The sequence below is a fragment of the Empidonax traillii genome, unplaced genomic scaffold, assembly GCF_003031625.1.
Source record: "Empidonax traillii isolate 1590-97213 ecotype Southwest subspecies unplaced genomic scaffold, ASM303162v1 scaffold2590:size55983, whole genome shotgun sequence".
Taxonomy (NCBI): Eukaryota; Metazoa; Chordata; class Aves; order Passeriformes; family Tyrannidae; genus Empidonax; species Empidonax traillii.
Genome location: NW_020957783.1, coordinates 42767 through 52275, shown reverse-complemented (window position 1 = coordinate 52275; position 9509 = coordinate 42767). Strand labels below are relative to the sequence as shown.

At 53.0% G+C, this 9509-nt stretch overlaps 1 protein-coding gene across 1 annotated transcript in view; it reads right to left on the bottom strand.

Moving 5' to 3' along the window:
- Positions 1-8191: 8191 nt before the first annotated feature.
- Positions 8192-9509, bottom strand: part of QPRT (quinolinate phosphoribosyltransferase) — a 10305-nt gene continuing 8987 nt past the window's right edge. Inside the window, exons 4-5 of the mRNA XM_027909995.1 lie at positions 8954-9085; positions 8192-8563 (exon numbers count right to left, since the gene is read on the bottom strand). Coding sequence (XP_027765796.1) covers positions 8378-8563; positions 8954-9085 — 318 coding nt within the window. The 3' untranslated portion in view covers positions 8192-8377. The remainder of the gene's footprint in view (positions 8564-8953; positions 9086-9509) is intronic.

Genomic DNA, 9509 nt, shown 5'->3' with positions numbered 1-9509 from the left:
TCCCATCCATCCGCCTCCATCCCCGTCCCACCCGCCCCCATCCGCCTTCTTCCACCTCCACCCGCATCCATCCCCGTCTCGTCCACCTCCATCCACATCCCATCCGCCTCCATCCGCATGTATCCCCCTTTACCCTCCTTCATCTTTCCGCCTTCACCTCCATCCCATCCGTCCAGTCCTCATCCCATCCACCTCCATCCGCCTTTCATCCCCATCTCATCCTCCCCCATCCGCCTCCATCCCCATCCCACCCGTCTCCATCCACCTTCATCCCCCTCCCATCTGTCCAGTCCGCATCCCACCACCCTCCATCCGCCTCCATCCACATCCCATCTGCCCAATACCCATCCCATCTGTGAGAAATAAGAAACCCGGTTTTATTACAAGCAAATGGATTAAACAGGTCACTAACTTACGAGTTTTTCTTTACTGACCTACAAGGCGAATCGGGAAGCTGTAAGATACCTGCTCCTGTCTGGAGCTGGCATCAGGGATCCATGTGGACGGGGGTGGGGGAAACTGTAAAATGAATATTGGTAAGGAAACCCCTCGTGCCACACGGTTAGACCTGGGGGCTGCCGTGCTGCTGCAGCCCCCACCTCCCAGCACGGCACAGCCAAGCAAGGAGAGGGGAACGCCTCTTCTGCTTCCTATACGAGGCGGGACCTTGGGAACTTTTAAAGATGCAATTTTTTAATCAAGAGGTGTTCTCGGGACCCTGCATTCCCTGTGCCAGACTCAAACGGAAAATCAGAAATAAATTTTAAAATCCAAATTTTGGGATCCTGCGGGTTTGCCAGGGATCCCAGGGACACAAACATGAATGGGACTGGCACAGGAGGGATCCAGGGATCCCAGGAACACACTGGCACAGGAGGGATTCAGGGACCCACCAGGCACAGCCTGGGATGGCTCCAGGGCAGCAGAATTTGGGGGTTTTTAGTGTTTCAGCTCCCAATTCTGCCAGAAGTAGCTTTGGCAAACTGCTCCCACACCTGCAAATCCACTTTTCTCTGCAGTCTCAAAATCGGGATAATCTTCCCCAAATTAGTCAAAGCTTCTCCAGGTGGAGCTGCTGGAACTGTGCTGCCCAGAGCCTTTTCTTGGAGGGGTAGAGGGAGCAGGAAAAATACCCCAAAAATTCACGCTAAATCAGAGTAATTGGAAAAATTTCGAAGTCCCAACCTCCCTGGCCATGCAGGAGGATGGGAGATGGATCTGTGTGATGGATGTGTGTCATTCAGTTCCTGGCAGGACTGAAACTGGGACTGATAACTTTCAGGTTGTAAACAGCTGCTTTCTGTCCTTGGAGAGGGAAAAATTCCTGGCTAGTGAGAACAGTTGGAATTTTAAAGTCAGCTGTAAAAGGAATGTCAACTCCCCCAGGATCAGCAGTGACACAACAGCAGCTGTGACCCCTGTTCCCTGAGACCTGTTTGGATCTCCTCCACCCAGCCACAGGGAATGCTGGAAAGATGGGAAAGGTGAAGGTCCCTGGGTTTGCTCAGTGGAATTCAGCCTTTCCTGCTGACTAACGAGCTGGAGCCAAGAGAGGAATTCTGGCCTAGAGCGATTTCTTGGCGACGATGCTGCAGGAAAAGCGCTGGGGATTAGGGGTGTCCATGGAACAAAAACAAGGAAATATGGCTGTGTTTGTTCTTTTGGAAAAAAAACCCCATAAATAAATAAATAAATACCTAAAGAAGTGAATCACCACAGGCTGAGCTCCACAGCTGTTCCTGCAGCCCTTGCAGGGTAATTAACACTGATTAATTAACCCATGTGCCTTAAGTGCTGGTGATAGCTCAGCTGAAGCACCTGCCCGGCACGTGACAATTTGAGGATCTCCCTGATTTAAGGGGAAGGACTGTTGCTCTCAGCCTCCAAACCTTCCCACCCTATGCCCATCCTGACTGCAAACTGGATCCAGTTGCAAGCTGTCGATCCTGGCTGCAGTTACTCAGCTGCTAAACTGTGTCCCCAAGTGATTCATCCACACGGTGAAACCCCCCCAGGGATGGGGACTTCCCTCCCACAGCCCTGTGCCAGGGCAGGAGAAATCTTTCTGGGAATAAATTTTCCCAAATATCTGTTTTTTACACCTTTATTTGCAAATTTAACACGCTCAGGGAGCTGTGCTTGAGCAGTTCTGCAGAACTGGAATCCATCCCTCAGCTCCACGTCGAATTAAGGCTTTGCCATTTTTAGACCCCCCACCCCTGGCACATGTTCAGCTCCTGGGGAAAAGAATTTACAGAGATCCTCTGGGGTTTCCATCCTTTAGTTTACTCGAAGAATAAAAGAAGCTTTTCTTTCTTTTTTTTTTTTTTTTTTAGCTAAAACTTCAGTTTTAGCCAAAACCAACCACAGAGACAAGAAATAGCAACTCTGCCTTCCCAGCCCAGCAAGGCCCCCGACCTGTCCCATTGGGCAGGTCACTGCCTCCGTGTGGGAGATCAATCCTGAGGCTGGAATCTCTCCTTTGGCTTTTTCTGGTTCAGTTTATCCTTTGGGAGGGTTCAGTCACACGTGTTAATTCAGTTCTACCCTCTGACACCGGGGAGGGGAAACAGCCAGGAAATACCTGGGGGAGGGAAACAGAGACTTTGGCTTCATCCTCAGCAATCCCTGCTGGGTAAAAAGTGTCCCATGGTTTTATCTGTGTTTATACCAGACAGGAAACCTTTTCAATTGGTCCTTCCAAAAAAAAAACCACCACCCCCCCCCCAACCCACAAAGAGGGAGGAGTGCGAGGGATGTCGGTGCAGTTGGGGCATCCCTTTCTGCAGTGAGGAGACAGGGGGACACATCCCAGGGGATCAGCCACGGGATCGTCACACAGGACACCTGGAGGGGACACATCCCAGGGGATCAGTCACACAGGACGCCTGGAGGGGACAAATCCCCAGGGATCAGTCATACAGGACGCCTGGAGGGGACACATCCCCAGGGATCAGTCACACAGGATGCCTGGAGGGGACACGGGGACACATCCCGAGGGATCAGCAGCCCCAGGGTCTGGGCAGCCAATTTTGGATCGCTGGGGAATGGTGGGCACCGACCAACTCGCCCTCCCCGCCACGCTCACACACATCAGGGGCTCCTCTGTCATCAGTTAATTAATTAATTATTAATGACATTCCCCAGTCACACTCACACACATCAGGGGCTCCTCCATCATCAATTAATTAATTAATTAATAATTTGGTGCAAGGGAATGGTCAGAGCTTTAATCCATCACTCCAGGGCCCAGATTCCAGTTTGGAGGGCCCAGAACCCAGTTTGGAGGACGGACATCCTGGTTTGGAGGGCCCAGATCCCAGTTTATTTTTATTTTTACTTTATTTTTATTTTAATTTTAATTTTAATTTATTTTTAATTTTATGTTGTTTTTCTTTTTAATTTATTTTTATTTTTTATTTTTATTTTCATTTTCTTTTATTTTTATTTTTACATTATTTATTATTTTTATTATTTTTATAATAGTATTATTTATTTATTATACTTGCAACACCATTTTCTTTATATATATTATTAATACATTATATAAATAATATATTATTTATATTATAAATATATTTTTATTTATTTTTATTTTTGTATATTCATTATTATGCGTATTACTTATACATTTATTAATTTTATTTTTGTATGTTTATTATATTTAGTGTATTTGTTTGTTATTTTTATGTATATATGTTTATTGCTATATTTATTATTTAGACATTTGTTAATTTCATTTTTATATGTTTATTATTTTATTTGTTTGTTAATTAATTTTACATATTTATCGTTATATTATTTAGACGTTTGTTATTTTTATTTTTATGTGTTTATTATTGTATTTATTACTTATACGTTGTTATTTTTATTTTTATGTTTATTAGTATATTTATTATTCAGATATTTCTATTTTTATGTTTGTTATTTTATTTCTTATTGATACATTTGTTATTTTTATTTTTATATGTTTATCATTATATTTATTATTTATACATTTGTTATTTTCATTTTAAAATGTTTATTATAATTATTATTTATACGTTTGTTTTATTTATACATTTTACAATTCAGGTTAAGAGACAAATCCATTTTTCGTGGATTTACCTCCCCAGTCTTGTCATACTGAGCAGCGACAGGAATAATCTCCTCCAGGGCGAATTTCCTGGCAGTTTCCCCTTCTGAAATGTTTGACCGAAAACGCCCCTCAAACATCTGCTGTTGACCCCGCAGAATTTGCTGCCCCACAGAATTATTCCAAAGCTACTGAAAATGGAGCAGGAAGGTGCCAGGTAACAAAATGTTTGACTAAAAATACCCATCAAACTTCTGCTCCTGCCCCCCAGAATTTGCTGTAATGGCTCAAGTGAGGAGGAATTTGTGTCACATCCCCACGTTCCTCTGGTACTGCACGGGGTTATTTTAACAAAGCCAGTGCAGGTTCATCGCTCCGTGCTGAGTTAACTCGGGCAGTGAAAAAAACCAAAACCTCAAGATAGTCAAAAGAAGAAGAAAGTCCCAGAAATACCACACGGGTCCCCCTCAGCAGTCCTGAGCTGGAAAGGGAAGAGGGGATTTGGGATTTCAAATAGTTTTTATAAAAAGAACAGAAATCTATTCCAAATAAAACACCTACCTTGAAATTGCTCCTGAACTGCAATGCTGGGTTTAGGTTTTTGGGCGTTGCTTGGGATTTTTTTTGCGGGCGGGGGGGGTGGGGGGTGTCTGGGTTTCTTTTGTCTCGTTTGCTGCCGTTTTTCCCTCCCTGTTCCCTCCCTTTCCAGCCCTGCCACACTCACCAAAGCTGAACCCGGCCCCGGGTTTGCGGGGCTGCACATTTGGGGCAGGTTTGCTGGAGCTCGACCTCCAGCCCTGCCGTGCCACGACCCGGAGCAGCTGCTGCGGGAAAAGGAGCGTTAGGGATGAGGGAACACCCCGGGCTGGAACCTTTGGGTTCTTCCGTGGGATTTTCACATGCCACAGGTGCTGTAAAACGGTGTTTTCCCTTCTTGCGAGCTTTCTACCAAAGCAATGCCGCAGGGTAGGAAAACAAAACAAATAATCCTGGGAAACCTGCAGACCAACCTCAGCCCTCCCAGGCCTTTTACACCTTGTTTGAGCTTTAACTGACAGGAAGGTGATGCAGAAAAAAAGACAGGGAACTGTAACTGTGGAATCTTAGTGTGTTTGGGGTTTGTTTTCCTTTGGGATTAGCTGTGGTTTTTTTGGTTTTTTTTGTTTTTTTTTTTTCCTTAAGGGTGATCCAGTCCTATTGCAGCTTGTCCACCAAAAAGTTTAGAGAAAACCAGGAAAAGCCCTGAATTCCCAACAAAGCCGAAGGTGACACCCTGTGGAGAGAAACTGCCGGGTTTGTGTTAGAGATGTTCAGCCTCCTGATTCTCCTGTCCGAGGGCTGTGCAAGGTCAAGGACACTGCTGAGGTGACTCTGGAAACACCAACACCTCCAGACAGGCGGAGGTGAGGGTTGGGCACGGGGAGGGGGGGGTCACAGCAGGAGGGGCACAGAGGAGGCACAAAGGACCAAAGCTCACACACACAGAGGATGTTGTAGGTGCCCCATCCCTGCAAGCGTTCCTGGGCAGGTCGGACAGGGCTTGGAGCAACCTGGTTTGGTGGAAGGTGTCCCTGCCCGTGGCAGGAACTGGTGGAACTGAGTGGTCTCTTAAGGTCCCTCCCCACCCAGACCAGTCTGTGATTCCGTGTAGGGATCTGGGTGAGCACCTGCCCGCTCTGTCATCTCCCCTGTGCCCTGAGCTCTGTCACCTCCCTGTGCTCTGAGCTCAGCCCCTCGTGCCTTCCCCCCACTCTGCCCCCGCTGTCGGAGGCCGCACCCCAAATCCCGGAGCATCCCTTGTGAGATCCGCAGCCCACGCCGCTCTCGGGCGGAGCCCCCCCCCGCTGTCACCGTGATACTTGGGGCAGGTGGCCATGAGGACACTGGAGTGGTACCGGAGGGACAGCGGGAGGGACACGGCCGGGCCGGCGCCCTTCACCTTTCCCCTAATTCGGGAATGACGGGCAGAACTGGAAGTGCCGGCGCAGTTCCCCGGGGGAGGGGGCCAGTGGATGCCAACTTAAGGGACGTTCCCAGCTCCCAACGGGACCGGCAGCACTCGGGGAGCAGCGGGCACTGACCCCGGGGGAGGGGCAGCGGGGCCAGCAGCTCCGAGGCCGCCCCCGGGACGGGACTCCCAGCCGCAGCCCGATCCCGGCCCTCCCCGTCGACCCCCGTGGCCCCCGATCCCCCCTCCCCCGCACCCGGCTGGCGCTGAGCGCGGACATCGCGACGGCGGCTCCGGCAGTGTCCGGCTTGGCTTGGGGTGGGGTGGGGAGAAGGGCGGAGAGCAGAGTGGGACGGCCCCCTCCCGCCCGCGGAACAGGACGGTGCCCCCCCTCCACCCCACTCCCCGGACTGGTCCGTGCCTCCCGCGAACAGCAGCGCGTTCTCCCGAACGTCCCTGTGTCCTCCTGAATATCCCCGTGTCCCCTCGAACATCCCCGTGTCCCCCCGAACATCCCTGTGTCCCCTGGAATAGCCCTCGTGAAACCGTCAAACAGCCCCTTGTTCTCCCGAACATCCCCGTGTCCCCTCCAATAGCCCCCGTGTTCTCCCGAATAGCCCCGTGTCCCCCTCCCCCCCCTCCCGGACAGACCCGTGCCCTTCACCCCAAACAGCCCCGTGTCCTCCCGAACATCCCCATGCCCCCCCAAACAGCCCCGTATCCCCTCGAACACCCCCGTGCCCCCTCGAACATCCTCGCCCGCCGAACACCCCCGTGCGGGTTCACAGCAGCTGAGCGCGATCTCGCACGGGCTTTGTTCGGACCGCAGCCGGTTTTTCACTTCGGTGCGGGTGGAGCGGCGAGTCCAGAGACGGGAACGGAGCTGGGGAAGGGGCTGGAAGTGAGTCCTGTGAGGAGCTGCTGAGGAAACTGGGGGGCTCAGCCTGGAGAAAAGGAGGCTCGGGGGGGACCTTCTGGCTCTGCAACCCCCTGACAGGAGCGGGGAGCCGGGGGGGGTCGGGCTGTGCTCGTAGGGAACAGGGATAGGACAGGGGGAAACGGCTTCAAGTTGTGCCAGGGGAGGTTCAAGCTGGACATGGAGAAGAATTTCTCCATGGAAAGGGCGGTCTGGCATCGGGAGGGGCTGCCCGAGGAGGTTTGGAGTTCCCACCCCTGGAGGTGTCCAAGGACGTGGCACTCGGTGCTCTTGTCTGGTTGACAACGGGGGTAATTGGACAGAGTTTGGACTCGCTGATCTTGGAGATCTTTTCCAAACCTCAGTAACTTGATGATTCCGTGACTTTTCTCCCCTGCAGCTGAATAGAAGTTAATTTGTAACTTCATCTTATTCCGATGTTTAACGAGGATTTCCACGTCCTTGTTTTAAATCCCGTTTCAAGGACCCCCAGGATGTGTGACTTCAGAGCTGGTAACACCCACCCCGTGTCCCCTGCACGGCAGGTTCTGCTCCACAGGTCACATTCCCGGGGCAGGAATGAGCTACTGTGGGGAGGGTTCCAGAGGGTCGAGCTGCCGAAGGGAAGGGTGGAAACGGGAATGCTGGGGGGATGTGCTGGTCCCAGCTTGGGATACTTAAACTGGGCTCTGGGGCCCTCAAACTGGGGTTTGGGATCCCTAAACTGGGATCTTGGCCCTCAAACTGTGGTTTGGAATCCTCAGACTGGAATCTTGGCCCTCACACTGGGGTTTGGGATCCTTAAACTGGGCTCTAGACCCCTCAATCAGGGTTCTAGATCCCTCAAACTGGGCTCTGGACCCCTCAAACTGTTGTCCTGAACTCAGACTCGTTCCCCGAGCACAAATTTCCAGAAAATTGGTGGATCCCACTCCCCGATCAGCAGAACTTCCACTCTTTTTGAGGAGGGGTCTCCTCCCCTCCCCATTTTTTTTTTTGTATGAAGTGGCTGTTTTTGCATTCAGTGATGTGGTCTGGGGGGGCAACGCCCCCCAAAAATTTTGGGCACACACGGGCGGGGAGGTGTGGGAGGGGTTTATTTGGGGGTACAGAGAGAAAAGGGGGGTGGTGGGACCCCGGGAGGGAGAGCTGGGGTCACCCCTGGAAGGGAGGAAGGGTTTGGGAGGACCCCAGGATGGGTATTGTGGTCCTCCCTGGGCAGGGGAGACCACAGGGTGGAGACAGGGGGTCCCAGTAGGTGCTTTGGGAGGCCCCGGGATGAATTTTGGGGTCCCCTGGACATTGGGAGGGTTGGGGTGCTCAGGCGTTGGCGCCCCCTGGTGGCTGGGAGGACCCACTGCCGGATTTCAGGGTGCCCCTTCCAAAGGGGGGATTTTAGGGGGTCGGGGTGGCTTTCCGGGCCCCCTTAGGACGGATTTTAGGGTTCCAGCACCCGCAGCGCGAAGTCCAGGGCGGGGGCGCTGTGGGTCAGGCATCCCATGGACACCACGTCGATGTGGGGACCCAAAAACTGGGGGAGGGTCCCCAAAACGACCCCCCCGCTGGCCTCCACCGTCACCCCGGGGTGCGCAGCCTTGACCTGCGCCGCCACCGAGTGCAGCTCCTGGGGGGCACGGGGGAAACCCCGTCAGCGAGGAGCCTCCCACCCCCAAAACTGGGGGAGTGCAAGGAGGACCCCCCCCCCCCAAAATTGGTGGTTTCCCCACCCCAACCCCCCCACCCATCCACAAGTTACCCACCCACTGACCCCCAAAATCGGGGTCCCCTCCTCTCAGAAACCCCCCAAATTGGGGTCCCCCCAACCAAACCCACGAGTTATCCACCCACTGACCCCCAAAATTGGGGTTTCCCAACCCACTGATCTTCAAAATGGGGTTTCCCCCCCACCCCCCCTTATCTCTGGGGCTGCCCGACAATTCATAGAGGGGGTTCCCCCTATTTTGGGGGTCCAGCTCCACGCCTGGGGCTGCCCCCCCGGATTTTGGGGGCTCACCTCAGGGGGCAGGTTGTCGAGCAGGACGATGTCGGCCCCCGCCCCCGCGGCCTCCAGCGCCTCGGCCGCGCTGGAGCACTCGACCCCCACCCGGCGGGTGAAGCCCCCGGCCCGGCGTACCCCCAAAATCATCTGGGGGGATGGAGGGGGGCAGAGAGAAGGGTGAGGGGGAGGAATCCCAGAGGGACCCCCTCAAACCCCGATATGAGGTGGGGAGGGGGTAAAACAGGGGGTGCCCCACCCAGAACCCCCCAAATGGGGTCCCCCCCTACACTCAAAACTGGGGTCTCTCCCATTGCGCCCCCCCCCATCCGCACTGATCCCCCCAAATTGGGGTCCTCGTCTCCCAAATCCCCCAGTTCAAGGGTGTCTCCCGTTTCCCCCCTAAAATTAGGGTTCCCCCACCCCCACCTATCGTCCTCCGAATTTAGGATCTCCCAGCCCAGGTGTGACTCCCCCATTTCCCTCCCAAATGGAGGTTCTTCCCCCCCCCCCCCCTCAGTCCAGGGGTTCCCCCACATCACCCCTCACACAGAACCCTCTAGTCTGGGGGTCC